At 42.5% G+C, this 24,750-nt stretch overlaps 1 protein-coding gene across 2 annotated transcripts in view; it reads left to right on the top strand.

The window, feature by feature from the left end:
• The window catches only part of boc (BOC cell adhesion associated, oncogene regulated), a 51,170-nt gene that overhangs the window by 10,344 nt on the left and 16,076 nt on the right, over nt 1-24,750 (top strand). The window contains exons 5-7 of one of the 2 annotated variants that reach the window (XM_077554814.1): nt 2,852-3,027; nt 3,123-3,233; nt 24,549-24,678. In XM_077554814.1, coding sequence (XP_077410940.1) covers nt 24,567-24,678 — 112 coding nt within the window. In that variant the 5' untranslated portion in view covers nt 2,852-3,027; nt 3,123-3,233; nt 24,549-24,566. Of the gene's footprint in view, nt 1-2,851; nt 3,028-3,122; nt 3,234-10,856; nt 11,086-24,548; nt 24,679-24,750 lie in introns of those variants that run through there. The other variant, XM_077554813.1, reaches the window with a different exon arrangement.

The raw sequence follows: 24,750 nt of genomic DNA, 5'->3' as shown, positions 1-24,750 counted from the left end.
TTTGTGAGTTTTCAAATCCAGGTCCAGAAAGTAAAAACCCTGCCACAGTTTGGCTTTAGGCCCTGAAGCTAGCAATATAGCTAGCTAGCTCCCTAGCAGGTAAACGAGCACCATGGGAGCTAGCTATCTAGCTAGCACCTGAAAGTAAAAACACTGCCACAGTTTGGCTTTAGCCCCTGATGCTAGCTAGCTAGCTGCCTAGCAGGTAAACGAGCACCATGGGAGCTAGCTATCTAGCTAGCACCTGAACGTAAAAACACTGCCACAGTTTGGCTTTAGCCCCTGATGCTAGCTAGCTAGCTAGCTCCCTAGTAGGTAAACGAGCACGATGGGAGCTATCTATCTAGCTCGCACCTGAAAGTAAAAACCTTGCCACAGTTTGGCTTTAGCTCCTGATGCTAGCTAGCTAGCTAGCTAGCTGCCTAGTAGGTAAACAAGCACCATGGGAGCTAGCTAGGAAGCTAGCTATCTAGCTAGCACGTGAAAGTAAAAACCCTGCAACAGTTTGGCTTTAGCCCCTGATGCTAGCTAGCTCGCTGGCTGCCTAGCGGGTAAACGAGCACCATGGGAGCTAGCTAAAGAGCTAGCTAGCTAGCACCTGGGGCTAAAGCCAAAATGTGGCAGGATTTTTACTTTCTGGCCCTGGATTTGCCACCTCTGGAGAAGATCCAGCGCCACTTTTAAGTGGTTACACTCTCCAAAAACACGATAATGCAGAAACGCCAACATCCCCCATGGATGGGGACACCCCTGATATGTCAAAAGACATAAGGTAAGCAGAGCTGCACTGTAAAAAAAGAAAGAAAAAGTTTGAACTTGAAACTTCAAAACATACTTCTATGAAATGTTAAGTTTGTCTTAAGGATGGGCGAGTACCAATACCGAGGTTATTCGAGGTATACGGCGGCCTAGCCCATAACAACAACAAAGCTCAATTCATCCGCTCCTTAGTGTTGTGACTCTCGTAACCCACATCAACTCCTTCATGTCTCCATTGTGAAGGCCTTATCTTCATTCTTTAAGCAGACGTCGCAGCCACCAGACAAACGCCAGCGTCGTCCGTCACATCCGCGGCCCGTGACGCTGTCAGTCATTAATGAACTGCAGGAGGGAAAACGTGGGCTGGACATCCTGCGGCGGGGCAGAGCGGGCGGCGCTGGGCGGCGTGTGCTTATTTGATAAGAAGTCGTCCGTCAGGAAAGAAAATAAACAGCCCGAGCATGCGGCTACTGTGAGAGCTGCTACTGGAGCGCAACACAATATTTACACGAACACACACATTCGACTCGCATTGAAGCGCAGAGGCATGGTGATGCATGCGAGCGCAACTTTTTCGTCAATACGTATCGCAATGCAAACTGACTATTTTGACACTTACTATATTCTTACAATTTCCTTTTTAGTAGATACATGTAACGATTCACAAAGTGGGTTACACTGCCTCTAGTGGTACATAAAGGAATCACCGCACAATTGCAATATCGTCTTCCCGTTTCTTTTTCTTTGCTTTTACTTTTCTCATTTACACGAGACATCATGCTAATTAGTAATTACATGTTTTCTGCCAGTTTAGCAATTCTCATGTAGTCCCAGTCAGTACTGCGATATCAGTAGCACGATTCCTCTGCGATTCAACTAAACTTGTTTGCCGTGATGGATGTGCTCATGAAATTCCCCAATGAGAGAAATAACTGACTGAAGCAAAAAGGAGGTGAGGAGGGAAGCAGGGAGGGGGTGAAATGATTCCCAAACCTTAATGTTTTCCACATGCTTTGGAAAATAGTCGACACATATGATTTGTTGTTAGGAGTTAAAAAAAAAAAACATGAGCTTTTTAAAAGGCGGCTGTCAGAAGAGTGACATTCTCGAAGCCGAGCGCTGGCGTTGGGCGACGGCCAATGTTTGCCGCGCGCAACTCCACCACCGCCCTATAAGCAGCGTCTCCACTCTCAGTTGGGGAAACATTGTGGCTTCGTAACTAAAAATTAACAGCGTCGCTTTTTCCCCGCAGACGCTTCTTTTTGCAAACAAACAACACTTTGGTCCTGTCCATATAGAACCAGTCAGTCAAATTATCTGCCTTTGTTTTTGCTGTGTGGCAAAATCAATGCCGTCTGCAGACGCAGCCGTATCAGTGTTAGCATTTTTGTTTTTAGCTTTATAGGATAACAAGCATCACATGCATGTTTGCATGCAGGACTGCACATTTAAATGCAAATTGGTATAAAAACATTTCCCACAAGAATTTTTTTGGGGCAGCACAGTGGGTGAGTGTGAGTGGGTGTTTTCTCTATATATGGGGGGGGGGGGGGGGTAATTAATTTTATTTTATTTTTTATTATAGTTTTAGTTTTTATATTGGCTACCATAGTTCCATAGTCATAGCATTATTTGCACATTATCTGTAAGGGAAAAAATATGTGCAAGTTGATGCAAGTGTTATAGGTGTAAAAAAAATATATATATATATATATTTTTTTTTTTTTTTGAATAATGTAATGGATTTCTAGCTGTCACATGCAAATAACATTTGAAGTCAAATGTCAAAAATATGATCGTAATGTTAAGAAAATTACTACGCTAGCTAGCTCGCTAACAAAATCATGAATGAAATAAAATCCAATCTAATCTATCTAGCCATCTATCTAGCTAGCTAGCGATTTATCTAGCCGCTAGCTAGCTATTTATCTAGCAGCTAGCTTGCTAGCTAGCTAGCTATTTATCTGGACTTTTGAGGTAAAATTCCAAGTTGGGGCGTTAGACTGTGTGTATTCTTGGTCTTTGATGTTGCATAATCAGTTTTTTTGTGTGTGTGCCTCTCGAGGATCCATTGTTTGTTTGTTTGTTTTAGATAAGGAAGGAGGAGGTGGGGGTGCGCCAAGGGACCGGGGCAAAGAGGGGCCCTCTGACCCCATCCAGACCCGGAGTCCCGCCCTCTGGCTGTGACTGACAGATAGCATCGGTGTATCATGGCTCCTTATCAGCCGGCTCCCTCTGATCTGGGATCAGCCCCCGCAGCCGGAGAGGGTACGGAGAACACGCAAACATTGTGTGTAGAACTTAGACAGCCATCTTGTGTGTGTGTGAGCGTGTGTGTCTGTGTTATTTCTCTTGGATACCAGGCTGCTCTATGTTGCCTGCAAGTCATTGGGTGTATTTCTTGGAGAGGGTGAGCTCATGCTTCCAACATAAAGACGCATTGAGTGAAGTGGGACCGAGGGCCAAGTCTGGAGGTACACACACACACACACACACGCACACACACTCGCATAGCGAGAGACACACTCGGGCCAGTGTGGAGGGCTCCCGAGGGCCAGGGGGGGACTATCGTTTTCCTCGTTAATTACGACCGTCTGGCAGGCTCGGAAAGCAGGAAGTCCAAGAGGGAGCGATGGAAAGAGGGAAGGAGGGAGGAGGGATGGTAGATAGATGATAGCGGAGGGAGAGAAAATAAGGGAGGATGGAGACATCCAAGTCAAGTTTGGATGGTAAAACCAGGTGCTTTTTCCTGTCTTCATCCCAGTTTAGCCCACTATTGGGAACGCAGCTTTTTTCTGCGTCAAATGCATGTTAAATTAGCGTCAGGACACACCTGCCAGCATTTAAAGTGCCTCTGATTAACACCAAATAAAATTCAGATGTTCTAAAAGACTTTTCCTGACACCTTTTGGCTTTCTGGCAATGGGCCGATATAGTAACTTGTTTTTTTGCTCCCCCTTTCCTGACAAGATGTAAATTACAGACAGAACATTTGTCTGGTTCATTACTTTGTTTTTGTTTTTTAACTTTACAAGAAGATGAAAATGCAGATTTTTTTATTTCCCTACTTGATGTTCTTCATTGTGTTCCGTGATAAATGTAGCACCTTGGAAATTCTTTTGCATGATTAACAATGAGATCACGCCGACTTTGTGAAAGCTATCTGCTGACCATGTTAAGATGTGACCGTAAAGATGTCAGGAAAAGCCTACTAGAACAGCTGAACTTTATTGGGGGCAGGTGCGTGCTGACTCCTGAGTAACACGAGTTTGAACACGGCCAGTTGTACTTCTCTAGCAAAAGTTTTTTTTTTTTTTTTTTTAAGGTTATAGGTCACATTAACCTGGCATTTGAACAGGGTGTGTAGACTTTTTATATCCATACTATTTTATTTTTTATTTTTTCCAGGAGAGCTCAGTATTGTTCATTCGATTTGACATCATCATTGCTCTTCTTTTTTTAAAAAAACAAATAAATTAAAAAAATTGAATAAATGTTTTTTTTTTTTAAATATATATACATATACACACATATATATATATATATATATTTTTTTTCTTTTCTTTTTTTGTATGTGGGTGAGTATGTGTATGTGCGTGCATGCGTGCGAGTGTGTGTGTATTCATCAGTTCACCTAAAGCCCATTAAAAAAAATCCCATACTAATAATATAATATAATAATAAATTGCCAAATGCAGAAACATTAATGTAAGTTATCACGATGTAGTGGCTCTCGCTAACAGACAGAATTAAGTAACCAGAATTAGGTTAAAAAATTCTATATACGTATATTTTATATCCATACTAGATAGATTGCTGGATGTGCATTTCTGTTTTTATCATCTTCCTTTCTGAGGGTGATTATTCCTCCTCTCTACATCCAAGGCCGAGCCGCGTTCTTTCCTTTTACATGTGATATACAGCGTACACCTTTTTGACCCTCTCATCCAAAACCAGCTTGCAACCGTAACTTAACTTTACTGTCTGGCCTTCTTCTGCCATCCATTCGTCATCGGAATCCCCCCCGCCGCCGCCGCCGCCATCCCGCGGCCCTTGCTTGAGACCAAACATCACCTAGCCACACACTGAGCTTGAATATAAAAATTTAGCTTTAAAAAAAAAAAAAAAAAAAAAGCACAGAAAGTGAAAAAGTGGGCCGAGCAGCTGCGGTGGCGAGCGGAGCGGGCCCGGGATTTAACTGGCTCCAGGTCCAATTACCAGTGTCTGCCGCATCTGGACGCAGTTACGGAGGCGAAGCGCTCCGCGCCGCCATTAGGGATATAAATTCACAAGTTTTTCAGACGACGACGCTCGATGATGTGTGGGGCTCAGACACCAGACGGAGCGAGGCTTGCGGCTCTTACTAACAAAGCACCACAACAGTTTGTTTTACATAAAAACAGACAAACTAGTTTGAACAAGTCATTATCAATAAATCTGACATCACTCACAGGGTTTGCTATTCATTATCGATCCTTCAGTAACGATTTTGTCCAGTTTCTCTGCCGCACTGTTGTATGGCGTTCCACAGGGTTCAGTTTTGGGGCCCCTACTGTTTTCCTTTTTGTTGTTATAGAATCCAAATGAAGGTGTGCTGTTGCACCCTACACAAAATGATTCCATATTTTCCGCAATAGTTCTGAAAAAGCACCAATTAAATAATACTTAAACCGTTCCCAAAATACAGTGAATCTGATTTCGCCAAACTTTTGAGCTGTAGATTTCTTTAAAAAAAAATTAAAAGTCACTTCCTGTTTTTATCTTTTGACTTCATTGATTGTGAAAGTGACATAACAAGGTTGTAAAATATTGATGGCTAAGTAAGCAACTTTTGCTAGCGGAAGTTGTACACTGTCTTTTTCAGAATAAGAGCATAATACAGGAAGTGCTTTTTTTAACTGGGTGCATTTTGCTAACTAAACACTGTTTTTGTTTTTTAATCATTTACAAATGATATACAGTACACAAAGCATGCACACACACTCACACAAAAACACACACCCATAAACTTTTATGCATGTGAAACTAGTTTGACGTTAGCCGTGTGTCATCGCCTCGGGAACTTTTCATATCCGGAGATTTTATTGTTCTTTTTCATTCCATTATTAAAGCTTACTTAGTGTGTGTGTGTGTGTGTGCGTGTGTGTGTTTTCATTCCACTGCGATTGTGCTGCCGTGGCACACATCCAAACTCAGGTGGGGTCGGACCTCAGGGTGAGTTACAGCGTGTGTTTGTGTGTGTGTCACGATGACTCCATGTTGTTGTTTTTCTGCCCAGTGGGTCTCTCCATGGAGACGACGGGATGTCATTTTGTTTGGCCCACGTTCATTTGGACTCTTCTACTCGCTCGCCAACGTTGGCGTCCAAAAATTCATAACTGGAATCCCTCTCGCATCCTTTAAGCTTCTTCCGCAAGGCAACGGCCGCACAAGCTCCGTGCAATATCCGCTCGGCTTATGCTACACAATATTGTCTCTATATTGTCTATATTGCGATATGAAGAGGATTTTTGAGGTGGCTTAACCCTGAAAAGGAAGAGTAATGAAGTTCTAAAAAGATTTTTGAAAAATGGACGGATTCCTATGCTTTTGAAAAGTCCATATTTAGAGTTAAAGTGAATTTTTATGTACTTTTTTTTTTTTTTAATGTACTTTGATGACAAAAAGTATCGATGTTTTTGGCATTTTACTTAAGATGTCATTTCTATGCAATAGTTAGCAAGTGAGCTAGCCAGTGTAACACAATATGGTTAGATTTTTTTCCAATTTGTTGACATTTTGTTCATTTGTCATTTCACTGGTGAGATATCTATCTTAGCAATAGTTTTTTTTTTTTCCTCAACATCTTTTTGGCATTTTACTTAATTTGAAATTTCTCTGTGACAGTTAGCAAGCTAGCTTAGCAATAGATAGATAGATTTACTTTATTTTTCGTTTGTGTTGTGAGCAAGCTATCTTAGCAACAGATGGACAGATTTTGTTTAAAAAAATTTTTTTTTTTTACATTTGTTGACCTTTTTATTTATTTGATATTTCACTAATGAGACCCCCCCCCCCCTCCCCCCTAGTTTTCTTATCATCTTTTTGGCAGTTTACTTAATTTGCCATTAATCTGCTACAGTTAGCAAGCTAGCGTAGCAATAGATGGATAGATTTTGTTCAAAATGCCTTAGCATTTTTTGACATTTTGCTTCATTTCTTAGTTCTCTTGAGAGCAAGCTAGCTAAGCAACAGATGGATCGATTTTGTTCAAATTTGTTGACATTTTCATTCATTTCTCTTTCGAGCTAGCTTGCTTTGCGGAAGATAGCTGGATCGATTTTGTTCAATTTTGTTCACATTTGTTTCATTTGTTGTTTCAGTGCGCTAGTTAGCGATTTTCTGTAGCTATAGCTAGCTTAGTGATAAATATACAGTATGTATAACGCAATATTTTCAGATACTACATCAAGATGGAAAATCAAATATCTAAATTAAGGTCGTCCGGTGTGAACTTAAGTCTTTCAAACCCATTTCACTCGACAATACTATGTTATTTAAAATATTCCAAAACATTTTGTACTAAAACAAACATGCTGCCATGCTACATTTTAAGGCGAGACACATTTAGCATTCATCATGCGCATCCTGCTGTGAGAAGTCAGACATTTTCCCATGAGCTCTTTGGAGTCTTTTTATACATTTAGAACCAGAGGAAAACGCCGAAAAAGACGAATGAGCCGACCAACTTTTGACATGTGCTCTGCTCGGCGCTTTTTCAGCTCACATGCGTTTATTTTTAGGCGTACGCAGGAAGTGGAGCTCCGGCCGCTATGCTTCCGACTCTACCTCCCCTCATGCTTCATTAATCCCGCTTATTCTGACACGCCACTCGCGGGATGACACCTGTAGTTTAAGTGTCTCACGTATTGTTAGGATTTGAACCATAACATAGTGCTTTTGCGGCTCAATTGCAGTTCAATTTTGTATTTCCGCAGTCTTTGCATTGCTGTACTTGGCCCACAGTCTCATATGGGATAAAGTATGCTTCCTTACTGAGAAGTAAATATGTAAACACAGGAGACTGGTTCTTCCTAATAATTATTTGCAATATATGCCAGGGTTTCCACTTTGCTGTGGTGCTCAAATTTCTTGCCGCCCTTAGTCTCCTCTTGGATAAAATTTGTATCCTTGCAGAGAAGTTAATGCATAAGATACCGTTCCAAATGAGTTCTATTTGGACATTATGTACGCCGCCGTCTCTCTTTTGCAGTGGGGCTCCACCTTTTGTCGCCCTTCATCTCCACTTGGATAACATTTGTCTCCTTGCAGAGCAGTAAATACAGGAGACCCCGTTGTTTAATTTTTTTTTTTTTTTAAAGTTATATTTGGGCATTATACGCCACAGTCTCTTCTTTCCTGCCCTTTGCCCTTAGTCTCATTTAGGATAAAATGTGTATGTATTTCCTTGCTGTAAAGTTAATACAGGAGACTCTCTTTCTTCCCAATAATTAGTCCTATTAACAGTAGTAAACTCTACAGTCTCTACTTTGCTCTAGTGCGCTTCTTGGAGCCCTTAGTCTCATCTCAGATAAAGTGTTTACTTACCTAGAAGTAAATACATGAAACCATTCGTTAAGACTGCCTTTGCCCTCCATTGTTTATTTGTTGTTTTTGATACAAGTGATGCCTTCAATGTGTCTTGGTTTTTACAGTTTCCTCAGTCTTATTGGGGCATTACACAGGTACTCAACAATCTCCGCTTTCCTGCCGCATGCAGTTCCTGCCGTCCACTCCCACGACATCATCGGCCAGTCTGACTTGCGGCTTCTGCCATTAATTCAGGTCGTGATGACTAAAGCCACATAAAATGCGCACGTTTGCAACGTTTGCAGGGAAGAAATACGACGCAGCGACGTGCACGTACAGACATGTCGTCAACCCGCATAAACCGCGTGTGCCGTTTTCAAGTCGCAGCGAAAACATGAGAAAAAAAACACAGATGTAATAAAAGCCACTAATTTTTGTATGACTCAGTGATGTAATGTAAGCCTCAACCTAAGATTAATGACCAGCAACAAGAAGGTTTTGTTTTGGTGGCTGTTTGGTTTACACATGAAAAAAAGAAGAAGAAAAAAAGAAAAGCTTTTTGACCAAAGTGGAGATTCTGAAGTATAACACCACAATTAGAATACGTATCATGATGATTTTTTTTTCCCCGTCCTGGATGAGCCTGCGGGCCAAATGCAGGAAAGCAGAGAATGTGGAGCGTAACATTGAACCCTGGATGACCAGGTAGTTCTGCCTTTTGCCAATGTTGTTTACATGTACTCGCCATCAAGAGGAAAACCCTGCAGTCCACCCCCCCCAAAAAAAAACAAGCCCTCCCCCCGTCCCGCTCTCGCTGTCCATGCTGGGCAGGATGAATTAGCGTGGGACAAAGGGCTTTGTGGGCCAGCCATGAAAGGCCCATTAAACACGCCGCATCCCCCAGAGGCCCTGCCCCGTAGGACGCCCCTCTCCCAGAAGGGCCGCAATCCCAGCATGCACTGCTCCCCTTCTGCACTGTCACGGAAACGGACAGGACAGACGACTTGTCCTTTGAATGTCTCGAGCCATGTGTCAGATATCTCCATGGCTCCTTGTTTACTTGGTCACCATGGCGACCAACTCCTCTTTGCCTCAACAGGCGTGTCACTTGTCACTTCCGCCATCGATCTATGACATATTCTCCACAGTCTCCGTTTGGCTGCAGCAGCCCCACTTTCTTGATTCTCCTTTTAATCAAATGGGCCTCTTTACAAGGAAGTGAATATAGGAGATGGTCATCCTTCCCAATAATTAGTCCACAGCGTTTGCTTTTTTATTTTTATTTATTTTTATTACTCTAGGCCCACAGTCTCCTTTTGGATGTGTCTCCTCATTGAGAACATAGAAGAACCTCATTCTCTTCTCAAATTGTGAATACAGCATACCCTCGTTCTTTCAAATAGTTAGTCCTATCAGTGTGTTTTGCTCCTTATTCTCCACTTTGATGCAGCAGCATGCTTTGTCTTTGCCCTAAGTCTCCTCTTATTTAAAATGTGTCAGGAGATACTAGTTATTCCCAGTAATTAGTCCAATCAGTGTTATGCTCCATAGTCCCTATTTTGCTTTAGAGGTCTACTTTCTCACTGCCCTTAGTGTCCTCCTGGATATTTGTCTCCTTGCAAGGGATTAATTCTTAAGTCCAACTGGATATTATACTCCTCAGTCGCTACTTTACTGCTGTTTTTTCACTACCCATGGTCTCCTCGTGGATCATGATTTTTCTTTAATTTGTCCTGTAGGTACTATAACACCCCACAGTTCCTTCTTAGCTGCAGTAGCCCACTTTCTCGCTGCCCTTATTCTCTTGTTGGATAAAATTGGAGATCTTTTTTCTATTTCTCGTTTTTACGACTGATATGTTCAAGACACCTAGGAAAGCAGACCGCTCAAAATCGAGGCCTAGAGCGTATACCCACGACACTTGACCTACACACACACGCACGCACACACACAATTTATTACTGAATAGATTTGGAATGTTTTTTTTTCCCATTAAAAAAAACGTGTGAGTGAAGTGGACAATTCCTAAAGAAGGAAATGAGAGGAGCAGGGAGGCTGCGATCAGTGTAGTATGAGAGTGTGTGTGTATTGTACAGTTTAAAAAAAACGTGACCCACAACAGCACAGCTGCACTAGAGGGCCTGCAGGCCACAAAAAAAAGGGGGGGGGGGGGTGTCAATACAAGCTGCACATACCAAATCAGGAGGAGAGAAGAAGCAACAGGAGTGCAGGGGGAGTATGTGTCCTTTATTGCCCCTTCCAGGACACCCTAGCTTTGGGAATGAGTATTTTAAATATAAAAATAATTAAAAACATTAACACTTTTTGGTTGAAGTTTGCAGTTGTTAAAGTAGTACTGATTCGTGTGTGTGGGTGTGTGTGTGTGTGTGTGTGTGTGTGGGGGGGGGGGGGGGGTCGGATCCAGTCCCCCGCATTGTTGAGGTCCCTCCTCTTGCTTTGGGAAATGGGAGGACTGGGAAGGCGTTGCAAAAAAAAAAAAAAGTAGGAGGGAGGAGAGTGGGGGGAAGAATTGTTTGAGAGCTCAGTCATCCAAAAATCTCCTTTCAGTGTGAGAAACTTTTTTTGGGGAACACGCAGGGAAAATGTCGCCGCAGTAAATAAAACAACACGAGAAGAATAACTGGAAGAAAACGGTTTTTGCTTATTTTTCTTGTTGTTGCAGAGGAGGACTAAAAAAAAAAAATCGCTTCGCTGAGAAAAAGGAACGAGGTGCAAGCGCTAAATCGAGCAGTTACGGTGAGTTTGAAGCTTCACGCTCTTCGTTTTGAATTAAAAATACACGTTCAATGGATGCGAAACTTATGCTTACTCAAAAAAAAAAAAAACTCCGAAATTGATGTTTGCGTGTTGCTACTTGGTCACGCTCGTTAGCGTGGTAGCATTTGTGAAGTGTTTTAACCCTACCAGTGCGTCTTATCAATAGAGATTCCGGGGGAAAAAACTACACAAAATGTATTTTTAAATGAGCCTCAAAAGTGCCTTGTCCGCTCTGCTAAAAAGCAAATTCGGGCATGTGGACGCGCTACGTGACGACTTTGTCAGCTTTTCTTTTGATTTTTCGCTCGACTTTTGACACCATGAAACCGTTTACGCGTGTTTAGGACGACAAAGTAACACGTCGCTGTGAGGTTTTGTGGTTGTTAATCGTGTTTCTTTTACGCTTTTACACGTTGTGCAGGCCGCAGCCTATGTAGTTTCCACCATTGGGGGGAACGCGACACACATTGGAGCTCTGCTAGCTTTTACGTACCCCCACAAGCAACATTGTTTGGTGAACCTCCTGTGAAGTATTGTTTTGTCCCAGCGTGCAATGAACGCACCATTGTCCTGCAGCGATTGTGAGGATGTTTTTGGGCATGTACTGTACTTGTATGAGTGTTTTGTGTGAGGGCATTTGCTTGACTCTCGTTAGATGCTGGCCAATCATAACAGTGGCCTTTGCGTCACGTGGTGACCAGCGAATGGATGGTGAAGTGTTTTGCAGCATCCCTTCCACGCTGTCATATTATTCGGGATAAAATGTTGACGTCAGCGTTAAAGTTTGTGTGGGGGAAAGGGGATTGTTGAGTTTCCCCAGCCCAGGTGTCTTTTTTGTTGTTGTTGTTTGGATTTTTTCTTTAGGCCTCGATAAATATCACTCGGGTTAAAAATTGAGAAGCTTTCTAATAGTTTGGAGGAATTAAGATGGAAGAGGTGAAATTTCCCATGCGTGTGAGTGTGAGTATGAGTGTGACGGATCGTGCCGTCTGATTTTCCGACGACCACTCCAGCCTGAGTTCAGGTGGGATGGGTTCCAGCTCGCCCACGACTAATGAGCACGAGCACTTTGGAAAATGGTTGGATGCGAATGGGGGGGCTCTTTGTGTTGTTCTTGATCACTTCTGACAAGTGTGGCCAGCCTAAATTGAACTAATTGATTCCAGTTCTGATTATCTGCACGTCGGACCTGCCCCGTTGATCAAAACAATCAAAATCACTGCTGCGATTTGACATTGGCGCTTGTTGTAAACGCTAAACTTTTCCAGGGTTAAACTTTCTTCTTCTTTGTTTGCGGTTTTTGCAGTTTGTCTTGTTACATACCAGTTTGTAGAACAAACTTTGCAGTCCAGTAATTACCGTTATGGGATAATCCACAGTCTCCATTTTTATTCAACGGCAAGCTTTCTTGCTTCCCTTACGCTGCACTTTGATACTCCGTGGATTGGAACGAGTCAACGAAAGATTTTTTTTTATGCCGTCAACGCTGATGAAAGTCGAGCCAGTCCATTAATCAGTCATTTTTTTTTCAGCACAGTAAAGCCAATATTTTTTGCGCCACTGACCACTTTCATGTAAAGATGTATTTTGATAGACCAGCATAGAAACAAATATCAAAAGAATAAAACGACAACTGACCATTACTCTGAATCTTTTTGTTGTAATTAGTAGCAGATCTTGGCATTGTTTTTCCTCTTTAACAGGCCAGTCTCATCCTGCTCCATAGCATTGTGTTTTTTGTTTTTCCATTTAAAAAAAAGCATTAGCATATCATGTAATTACTAAAGCTATAGGTTGTGATGACCAAAACAGAGCACTGTTATATAAAATAAAAACAGTTTTAAGCATGCGCTGTTGTTTGCACTCTTCCGAATGAGAAACCGTTAGCATTAACATATTTAGCACCCCTTGAATGTATTTATGTATTTTGGTGCACAGCCACCTGAGTGCGGTTATCCGAATGTATGCGCTCCACTGTTGCCAAGTGTGTCGTTAGCTTGTTGTGGAACGCGGTGCGTTTTTGTGGGGCCGGTAACCTTTTAGTCTCTCGCTAGTTTGTTGTTTGTTAGCCAAACTGTTAGCATGATAACATTCATTTGATCATTAATACTTTTTTGCTACCTTGTGATACAATATTAGCATACAAACTGCTATCATGCTAGCATTTTATACATTGGAAATAGTACTTGAATACAGGGTAAAATGTAAAATTGTTAGCAATCCATCTTGGAGTTTTTTTTTTTTTTTTGTAGTTGCATTTCTATCTTGCTATATGTTAGCATGCTAGCATTTTCTCAATGCTATGATTATGCTGTCTTATATTCTCCATTTTAAGAGAATCTGTCGCACATTCAATTCAGTCACATGCATTTTCCACAGCACTTATATTTTCTAGCTCTATATTTATGAGGATTTTTAAACCTTTTGGTTGCTTTTTAATATCACTTCCTTTGAACTTTTTAGTTTTGCCTGGCATTGTAAACGCCCCACGCCGGGCTCAAGGTTGCCCACCCCAGTTGTAACATTGGCGACAAAAGAGAAGGGGAAGAAAGAAATGTCCTTCCTCGAGGGCACGCTTTCATCTGTGACAGCGGGACGCTCGGGCAGCCATAACAGACGTTTTTTTTGGGGCGTCCAATCAGGGCGGTCGGGGCTCTCGGCCTGCGCCTCACCTGTGTGGTCCTTCTGGAGGGGGAAAAACTAGAAAGAGTCGTAATGGAGCTCTCGTTTCAGTGAAATGAGAAGAACAGCAAAACTTGTTCATGGGTTGAATTAGTGGACATGTTTATTAAGAAAATGTAAAAAAAGAATCTAAAACTATTTATTTTACTAAAACTAAGAAGCTTTGCATCGACAAAACTCGACGCAGCTCTGCTTACCTTTCAGCTTTAACATGGTAGTAGGGGTGTCACACTCATGGGGGATTTGGGGGTTTCTGTATGCTCAGCAGACACAGTGTGCTGATTGTTGCTTGAAAATGACTCCGGATATTGACACAGCCTTGCTTCTGGATCATTGGCAAAGAAATTCAGTGTTGATGCTGTTGCTACATTATGTAAATTATCTTAGAAGTACTTTGGTTGTTTGATTTCATACTTGATGGTTGGCCCTCTTTAATGTATGTCACCTTCATCTTAGTTTAACACTTGTAACTAGTTAAAAATCATAAATTGTGAGGCGTACTTCATCATATTGGGGGCTCTTGTTGGGTCCGTCCGTCTATACTGGGACACTTGGGCAAGAAGGTACTCCTGATCCTCGCCGTCAGCCAGGACCGAATTGAGAGGGTGGAATGTAAGTAAAAAAAAAAAAAAAAGAGCGAACGAGAAAGTGAGGGACTTCTGAGGCTAATTAAACATACCGCCATCAAACGGGAAGAAATCCCTTTCCGCTTCAGGTGCCTCTTAGCGACATGTGCAAACTTTTCCCACGCTTTTTTACTCTCTCTCTCCAAATCCCTTTATCTTAGCTAAGTTAATTGGATAATGCAGGTGTTCTCAAATTTGGATCCACGAGCCATATCTAGGGGGTCCTCAAAATATTTTATTTATTTATTTTTTTAAATGGAGGGGAAAAAATTCTCCTCTGTAAAAGGGTCCTTGGACCCGAAATGTTTGCGAACCCCTCCGCTAATGAACTTAGCCCTCTCACACACACTTACAAACACACACATTGTGAAGTCTTAAGTGCTTGTTTGCTCACTGATCCACTCCAATAGGAGGGTGAGTGTGTGTGTGTGTGTAGACAAATAGTGTGTGTGTGTAAAGTAGATGTTTGGACAGAGATTACAGGGTGTTGTTAGCGACGCGCTAATAGCTCATTCACACACATTTGTTTAACCTCGTCGTCTGGATGAATTATTGTGTTAAAAAATGCCGGCATATCAACTTTCCCGCCTTGAGAAATCCCTGGCGCCGTTCCAAGGACGTTAACCGATAATCACATGTAGGCTGGCAGCGCCTGACCCGGGCCGATAAATCGCCGGGCAGATGAATGCTTGTCCGCCCGCCCGCCCCTCAGGGTTATCAAGAGCTGGAATTTTCCACTGTGCTCTCGTGTCAGCCGGCCAGCGTCAACCGTGTGAGCGAGACTTCAGCTCAGCAAGCTCCACAAATTCGTTCTAACTGCTTGTTTTGTTTTTTTTCTTGAGATTTTTCCGATGTTGCTTTATTGAACCTACACTAGCAAAATAAAAGCATAACAAGCTTCTATGGCCACAATATGCTACATATTCAATATGCAAACCGGCTAACAGTTAGCCGGTTATCAGCCAGCTGCTAACTTGAGCGCACAACAAACCAATGCTACATTTTCATTGTCTGACGCTAGTCTGTGCTAACACTGCAGCTCTGCTTACCTTTTTGGCTTTTGTCAATATACTTTTATCAGGAAAGTGCCCTTGAAAGTAGCTTTGAATCTTAGCTCATCATAGCTGCCATTTCTCAGAGACGGATGGATAGATATAGATCCAGGGGTAGGCAAGTTCGGTCCTAGAGAGCCGCTTCGGTGTCTCCTGCCTCCAACCCAGGTGTTTCAAATCATCAGCTCATCATTACGTTCTGCAGGAGCCTTCTCAGTTCTTCCACCCCTTCTACCTTGTATAAAAACACAACCAGGGTTGTGAGTGACAGGACAAATGGCGACCGTGCTTGAAAATAGGAAGAAGGGGGGGGGGGGGGGGACTAACTTCCTCCAGAATCCTGGTCCAGCTGGTTCTCCTCTCAGGAAACTGTCACTTCAGTTTCCCGCCTCCGCGTCTTTCTGGTTTTCCTGTATACGAGTCTTGTGACTTTCCAGCCAGGTCCTTATCTCAAGTTCCACAATGTCTGTTTTTCATATCACATTTGAGGCCTCTCCCCCAACCTTCCCCGAGCCCCTCCCCTTCTTGCCGCAGAGCGTTGCCAAGCCGGGCCTCGGATCCCTCCCTGGGTCCCTGCTCAATAATAGGCAGAAATTGCTCTTGATTTATAATTGGTTCCATTCAGTCTAAAAAGCCCCCCCCCCCTTTCCTTTCTTTCTCAAATATCTACAATGCAGGAACACACAAGTAGAGTTTTTATTTATTTATTTATTTTTTTAAATCTGTGTGTACCTAATTAAGTGGCACTAACACTTTTATTTAGGACCCTGCATATTTGATCTATTTAAATTATTTGCTCGCTGTAAGTGGCCCGCGGGCCATACGTTGCCCACCCCACCATCGAGGATATAAGTGGCATCTGTTTTTACGCGTTGTGTATTGGTATAAACCGAGAAATATCCTGAGGTTTGCATATTTGTGCGTCTGTGTGAGTATACTTTTACCATGTAATGGGACTGTGTGATTGCTCGCGTATGCGCGGGCAGAGAAAACGGGCCGCTGGAGCATACTTGTGGCCGTGCGAAATATGTAAGTGCATGTGTGTGACGAGCGCTTCGAAATTTGCGGCTATTAAAGTTAGCTTTCTCACTGTGTGCCTTTTTGGATGCTGGAAGCTAGTAACGACTTGCCACAACACTCTTTCTTTTTTTCTTTTTTTCCCTCACGTGGATGATTTTATAACAAAAATGGAGAGTTGTTTTCATTTTTTCCATTCATTAAATGACGTGAAGACTAAGCAAAAATTTGTTTTATTCAGATTTCATCACGTTTGTAAGTTCAGATGCTAAGCTAGCAGCAACTGGCCACAACTCGCACTTCTTTTCACAGATGTTTTTCCCCTTAAATAGTTGATTTCGTAACAGAATAGAGAGATAATTTTCCTTCATTAAATAACATGAAAAGTACATATATATATATTTATTTTGCTTTCTCGCCAGAGTGTGTGTTCAGGTGCTAAATAAGTATCAACGACTTTCCACAACACTCGCATTCCCTCTCACGGTTCCTTGAAAATTTATGTTAGTTATCTTTTTTCATCACAGTATATACTGTATTTGTTGTCTGGCTAACTCTCATCAAAGTGATGTAAAACTCACATTTGTGCTCAAATAGTTAATTTGAAACAGTAGTTGAAAGTTGAATTATTGCCTTGATTGAATAACATTGAAAGTCACTATTTGGTATAATTTAGTTAGCTTGTTTCAGCTAAAGCTAGCGAACACTTGTTTACGTCACAAAGCAGTCACGTTTCTTTTTTCTTAGTCTGTTTTATAGCAGATATGTATCATTGTTCCTTTATTGAATTATAGTAAAAGTAACTAAATAGAGAAAAAAAAACCTATAGCTTAGCTAGCTTTCGCAGAACCACTTGTGCGTTTAGATGCGTCTCAGCTAATGTTAGCGACTTGTTTCTCCTTATAAGAGGCCGGCTTCTTTTAAATAGGAATGTGTTATTTTGTCCAGACTAAATTACATTTAAAACTAAAAATGTACTTTCTACAGTTTTTCTGTTTAGAGCTTTTAGCTACTAAAGCTTGCTAAGACTGGTTTACCCGCTTATTTATTCATTGTTAGTTAATTTGATAAGCATAAACATTGAAGCATTGTTTCTCCCCCCCCCCCCTGTTAAATTCTGTTAAAACTAAAGAATCAGGGTAACATTTGGTTTTATTTACTTTTCTCAGTAGCGTTTAGACCCTTGATTGCTTGCTAGGCTAAAGCTAGTAATGACTTGTCTTTCTTTGTAAATGGTGTGATTAAGTTTATTTGATCTAAAAAGTGGGATGTTTTTTCTCAACTTAAATGATATCAAAGATTTTTGTAAGCTCTAGCAAGGTAGTTGCTATTTTCCCATGGTTGATTCTTAACAGTACCCCCCTCTCACACCTGATTGGCTAATACGCAAATGTCTTGTTCTACCCCCTTAAAAAAAAAAAAATTGCGTCCTGTTCCCATGGTCCTGCCGCATCCCGCCAGCATCTCACGCCAAGTGCAGGAATGCGTCCGCGAGTGTGTGCGTAAGCCGTAATTAGCCCGCCGCGGTTAATTCGGCTTGGTTATCTAAATCATGCAAATTGGGCGACGCCGCCTAATTGATTTGAACGCCCGCCCCACATCCAGCCAGCCAGCTTTCAATTCTGTCCAGATCGCCCTCGTTAATCCCCCCAAGACGCCGTGTAGCTCGTTAGTGTCGGTTCGCAGGGACCGATATGCGGATTTGGACCGGCGTACAGCTCATTATTAGCTTGAAAGATGGTTTGGGGGGTATTAAGGAGGGGGGGATCTCGTTAGCAATGCTTGGATGGGTTTTTGTATGGAATTTAATGGCATGTGAGAACCAGTCTTTCTCAATCTGTTGCCTGGGAATTTTCTCTTGACTTCCCACCCTTGTGGATCTTTTCACACAAGCGCAGTCCCACCTCGGTTTCAGCCTTGATGCTACACCTGAAGCTTCATCTCTCATGTTTGTGGAAAAATACCAGGAAAACTGCGCCTTTTACGGGCAGGATGATATGGATTGATGGCATAACCCACCACAAGGTTGTGCCATGACTTTGTAGAATTCCCTAGTTAAAACGTTGATACGACCTTTGAAGACATGAAACCGTGCTGACTTTGCCTCCCTGGGAACGTGATGACTTTGACTGGCAGTGTGCACGGGGCTAATGGCAAACTGCTCCACAACGTTGTTACTGACATTGCCGAATTCCCTCTTTAGGCCTCTGCTACTACACCTTTTAGACCTAAAATTACCAAGTTGACTTTGTCCCCCTCCTGGGAAAATGCTGGGGCTAATGGCATACCCCTCCACAGCGCTGTGTCCCATCTTTTCGGTAGTCACTGGTTACGGTTCTGATTCTACCTCCTACGGTGTAAAAGTAGTTGATTTCTCCCTTTTACAAAACACAGTGACTTTTAAAGGCATTGTGATGACAGCAGTGTTAACCCTCCACAATGTTGTGTCCCAGCATTGATGCATCGTATCCACTTTTTACGGTTTTGATATGACTTTTGAAGGTCTAAAAATCAATGGGGGTCTGCTTGCCCTGGGGAAATGACGACTTTTACAGCTGTGTGATAGAGACTGTTGTACCGCTCCACAACATAGTGCCACTGTCAACATAGTGCGTTGTGGAATTTCATAGTCAAGGCTCTGATACTACTTCTCTCGGTGTAAAATTGCCACGTTGATTTCATCCCCGCTTTTCGAGGTGGCGGCATAGAGCATACCGCTCCACAATGTTGTGCGAAAGTTTGCTAGCTTTCTTCTGCGTCGACTTCTAACAAAAACGATCCGAATTGGAAACATAACCCACACGTACCCTATACTTGTTTATGTTGACTTGTTGAACTGGCTTCTTGGATGTTTGTTAAGCAGACCGCAGACCCTCGCCAACAAACCCCCCCCAACCGCCTTGTAACCCGTGGCACGGGGCCTGGAGGGCCAGCAAAGCAGCTTGGTGGAAATATGTCGGCACATTGTTTCAACGATGGCCTCGCCTGCCAGTTGACGTCCTCGCTGTTCGTGGGAGTCACCGTCCTCCCATCAATCTATAAAACCCTCCACTCACTACCACTTGGTCATTGAGCGCCCTCTTCCTCCCCCTCTTTGGTCAATGAGCGGGGCCCATCAGCTCTTCCCCGGGCCCTTCAGAGCAACGTCTCCCCTTTCTCCAGGGGTCCGCGGGGGTCTTTGTCCGGGCGCCGGCTCACTGCTTTACAATGACCCTCCACTCTATTAAGGTGCGTTCTGCCTGTTAGCGTCGCCCGGGGCAACCGGCCTCCCGCGCCGCAGCTATGCATTGTGGGCCACGGAGGCAGAGCGGTCCCCGTTGAAACCCCGGCACTCCTCACACTTGACACCGCATGTGTTTATCTAAAGGGGAGGAAAGAGTAAGGGAGGGGCGCACGACGACGTAAAAGTTGGGGGAAGCGAGGCGAGTGATAAATATTCAACAGAGGGGAGTTGCGAGCAAGCGCACCCCTCCATCATCGCTTGCGCCCCCCCCCCCCTTCCACCTCCTCCTCGTCGTCTTCATGCCAGAAAGCAGATGGAATGTGAGCACTCCGGGAGGAGGCTCCAGCCTGGTTTTGTTCAATTAGCAAGGTTGTCAAAATGAATTTATCCGCCCGGCTGGGACCACAATGAGAAGGGGGGCAGAGGGGATGGGCATTGGGGGGGGGGGGGGGTGTCTTGTCATGTGACCACAAATACCATGGACATATAAGGCCGCCACTTGTTGCTCCATATCGTCATTTGCGTCTGTCGTACAGTCAATGTAAGCACCAGATCATGTACAGTATGCACACTATAGTAGCCTGTTTATGCAGAGTTCCCGCAAAATGACATCAATGTCGTAATTTATGACTTTTTGCGGAATAATTTGTACTCGGCAAGAGCCAGGACAAGCATTTTGACTATAATGAGAGATACAGTTACAACTAGGATGGCTGCCATTGGTTCGAGGTCATATGAGGCTATAAAAAGCATAGAATACATTTTTATAAGTGAAAAGGCATGTAAGTCCATTTATTTAGTGCCAATTATGTACATAAGAAAACCATCTTAAGCAGTCAAGGGGAAAAACTCCCTTTAAGGAAGAAAGCTCGAACAGAACAAATGCTCTGCCGGCGGACCGTCTGCCTCGGGTGGTTGATTTGAGATGTAGCGACAGGGTAAAGAGACAGAAGGTAGATGGAGGGAAAGAAAGAAACACAACAACTGTAGATGACCGCAAGAACAACAATACTGGGCGGTGAGTAGGGAATGTTTCACTTCCTACTGCCGTCCCAGCATTGTGGAATGACCTTAAACAGTGACAGCATCCTGCCTCCTGTTACACTCTGATACTTTCTCAGAAGCTGGCAAATTTGTGGCTCAACTTTGACCCGGTACCTTTCACACAGAATAGAGCCTAAACCAGGGGTCTGCAACCTGCGGCTCTGGAGCCACATGTGTCCCTCTCCTGTGGCTCCCTGTGGACCTCTTATTTAAAAAAAAAAAAAAAAGAATAAAAATGGAAAGTGAATATTTTATTTTTAGAGGTTTATTTTTTTATTTTATTTGTAGATAAAATATTCATTAAATTAATTAATTATTAAATAAATAAATATTCAAAAAAATGTCAGCCCAAATTTTTTAAGTTGTCAGAAAAAGAGACAAAAGGTAGATGAAAGGTTTTTTGGGTTTTTTTAAAGCAGAAAATTAAAGTAAATTGTCCTTGAAATCGCCCCAAAATGTCAGAATTGAATTTTTAAAAGTCAGAAAAGAAAACGTCCAAAAAGTAACCATAAAATGTCCAAAAACAAGAGAAATCCTGAAAACGCAGAAAAAAATGCAATCAAATGTCAAAAAAAAGGAAGAAGAGGGGCAGAAAATTAACATAATGTGCATAAAATTGCCAAGAATGTCAGAAATTTAGACAGAAAAATCTAAAAATGGGTGAGGAAAATTTTTTTTTCCAAAAAGACAAAAGGTGGAAGAAAATGAATTGGATGTTGCATATATATGTGTATATATCTGGCCCCAGACAGATTATTTATTTGTCTTAAAACGTCTCTTTTGACAGTAAAGGTTGCTGACCCCAGTCCTAAACGGAACATCCGGATTCTAACTTGCTTTTTGCATCGAATTGCACACATGTGCTATATTGCCGTGACTGTACGCTTTCCCTGCTTGCAGGAGGCTGTCTTATTCCAGTTGTGCTTTGCAGTCACACAGCTGGAAGATATGAAATCTCACTTAAGAGTTTTTAAGGCTGCTCATGGGCACGTATGGATTTCTATGGGGAGGGGGGGGTGACTGTTCTGGTTTCCATCAGCCTGGATGCTGCTGTGTAGGAGGCTTGTGTGTGTGTGTGTGTGTGTGTGACTTTTTTTTTTTTTTCTGGATGGAAAAAAGTTGGACATAGATGTCAGGGCAACTTTTCATCTGGAGGCAGGCTATCCGCTAAGCAAACACCAGGCCCAGCTGACTAATGAATCACATTCGGAGGGGGCCCAGGGGGAGGCGTTTTTTTTTTTTTTTTTAGGCACGGCTGACGTATTACTGCTCTTTTAACAGCCATCCATCTCGCGTCGGGCCCCGTCTTCCCTTCTCGTCGACGGTGTGTTAAAGGTGACATTTTATGGAAAGTTGAGTTGAGTCTGATTGCATGTTGTTGTTTTTTGTGCCCGCTAAATCAAAGTCCTTTGTTTGCAAAAAAGTTGGCGGTCCACCTGGAGCGGGCACAGGTGCTGGATGCCCATATACACTTCTTTTTATGAGCAGCTGTCGCGGCTTTGGCCACAGAAGCCGCAAGCCTTCAGGCTGGCTCGCACTTTGTTTGTTTACCGTGTGCGCTCGCCACTAAATGGCCTCCCCGAGCCCGTAAATGTAAGAGTAGTGTGTGTGTGTGTGTGTGTGTGTGATGCTACGGTTTGTTTATGTGCTCAACATGCCCGCCATTCCAACAGGTCAATATTTGCATATTGGGGAGATTTGACATTATGCAGTGCACCTGCGCATGCTAATGAAGATTCATTACAAGTGACACATTCATATGAGCATTAGTATGTTTATTTAAAAACAAAAAACGACAACTTTCCTCTCATTAGCTTCCCGTTAGCTAAAGCAACACAACATGAGTGGCTGGTGGCCATTTTGTTAGCATGTAGCAGCTCTTTTGTTAGTTTGTGAGGTATTTGACAAATTGAAGCAATATGTTGCCATTTGACTTTAAAAGAAGCGTCAAAATCACTCAATCATCAAATGTTGCCATAGTGACCCTTATTGCTAGTTTTAGCGTCTAGAGTTTTTAGCTTCACTTCTTTCAGTCTTTCGATATCTTCGTTAGCATTGTGCTTGCCTTGTTGGCTTTAGACCGCATTGTTTGATAAATATTTACCATTATTCTTTTGTATTTACCACAGTGGTTAAATAAATAATACTAAAATGATACCTTACAACTAGGGCAGCTGCTAATATGACAAAGACCTAAAGTGAGTCGTGTTTGTTGCTTTTGGCCATTTAACGCTAGCAATGAGTTAGCATCATTGCTATAAAATGCTCGTACAAGGAGGGGAAAAAAATTACATTTGTGTGAAGAAAAGTGAAAGCAGGCTGGATAAATGATGTGATTATTACAGCATGTGTTGTTTTTTGCCTGTTAGAGGGTGGTCGCTAATCCAATATTGCTCTTATTAATGGCGTACAGTGTGTGGTCCTGTGTGTGTGTGAGAGAGACTATTGGCCTTAGTTGACAACAGTTTTTCCGCCAGCTCTTGGTTTTAACTCGACTTTAGAGTTTCCATCCTCTTTCCGCGCTCGTCTTCCCCGCCCTCTCTTTGTGTTTTGTGTCCCAACGGCCTCGTTAATCACAGATAAGCGGACAAACGCGTAGTCCAGTATGAATATTATGCATGTTCAGTACCGGGGGGGGGAAGAGAGGTTTGAGAAGCGCGGGACCACCCTCCTCATCCTGACGGGAAGTTGTTAGTTTAACCTGACAGGAAAGAATTCAGGAAACTTGGCAGTGAGCAACGAGAGAGAAGGGAAGAGATGCACAATCTCTGCATTAACCATTAATAAGCCGACTGTTTGTATTAGCATAGCGTAAGCTCAGTTAGCATGAATTAGCATAATTTCCTTTAGTTTTTCTTTTTTTGTGTGTGTGTGAAATTGTTACCTTGACGTCCTTATTTGTGTTGGTAGATTTTGTTACCATTAATTAATTTGACTTCTTAACGTATTTTGGTGGTTTTGTGTGTTGACTTGATTTGGGTTTTCTTGGTGGTTTTGTTAGCTTGACGTATTTAGTATTTTAATATTTTTGTTTGTTTGTTCTTCAGGTGTGCTGGTGCTCTTTTGTTAGCATTTATTTTCTTGGCATCTTTATGGTCTATTTGTGTTTTTTTGTTTGCATTAGTTACCTTAACCACTTTAAGTGTCTTGTTGGTGGTTAGCTTGAAATCTTGAGGTTTGTTGGCTTGAAATCTCACTTAGCGTTAGTTACCCTGACTTCCTTAGGTCTGTTGGTGTTTGTTTTTTTTTTCCCGTCTTTGCATTTGTTAGCTTGACTTCTTCCCACCCCCTAAACCCTCTGTCAATGCGCCCTCTTGTTTTTTTTGTTTTTTTTTACCCTCACCCCCACACGTCCTGGACCCCTCTACCTGTATCAGTTACACCTGAGCAGGAAGGCGTCGTGTTACAGGCCTGAGAATGAGGGAGTCTCTTTGATGAGTGTAGAGTCGGTCAAAAAAAGGCTTCATTTGTGCGGTTGCCACTCAGGATGCCTTGCTAAAGGACGCCTGCTTTGTATGCATGCGGTATAAGAGCAAAATCGCATATTATTTTCATCATTAACTCCCCCTGCAAAAAATGACATAGCACAGTGTAATATGCTTGCCAGGCCAGTTGGGGGCGATGTCACTTTTTTGCGAGTTCACTCAGCATCATGCAGTACTTTAATGCATACTCTTTCAGTTTCTGGACATCTTAATCAAACGTGATATGTAAATTTTTGAATACATGGTGATTATTTTTGTGAAGTTTTGCCACATTGCCATTTATTGACTCTTTGCATTTTTGTGTATGTTTCAGAGGGGAGTTGCATGGAAGATGTCTGGAAAACGCGACTGGACTCCATGGATAAGAAAAAGAAGCACTCCCGTCTTGTGCGCTCTGGGCGCAGTACTGCTATGTTGCCTTCAGAGCAGCGCCTCTGTCTCTGGTGAGTAGATCTTTAGATTACTGTGTAGTCTCCCATATGTTTTTTTTTTAAAACGTGGGTTTTCCCCTAACA

This window comes from Vanacampus margaritifer, chromosome 20 (genome assembly GCF_051991255.1).
Source record: "Vanacampus margaritifer isolate UIUO_Vmar chromosome 20, RoL_Vmar_1.0, whole genome shotgun sequence".
Taxonomy (NCBI): domain Eukaryota; kingdom Metazoa; phylum Chordata; class Actinopteri; order Syngnathiformes; family Syngnathidae; genus Vanacampus; species Vanacampus margaritifer.
The sequence above is the reverse complement of the archived record's forward strand: the minus strand, read 5'-3'. Positions and strand labels throughout refer to the sequence as shown.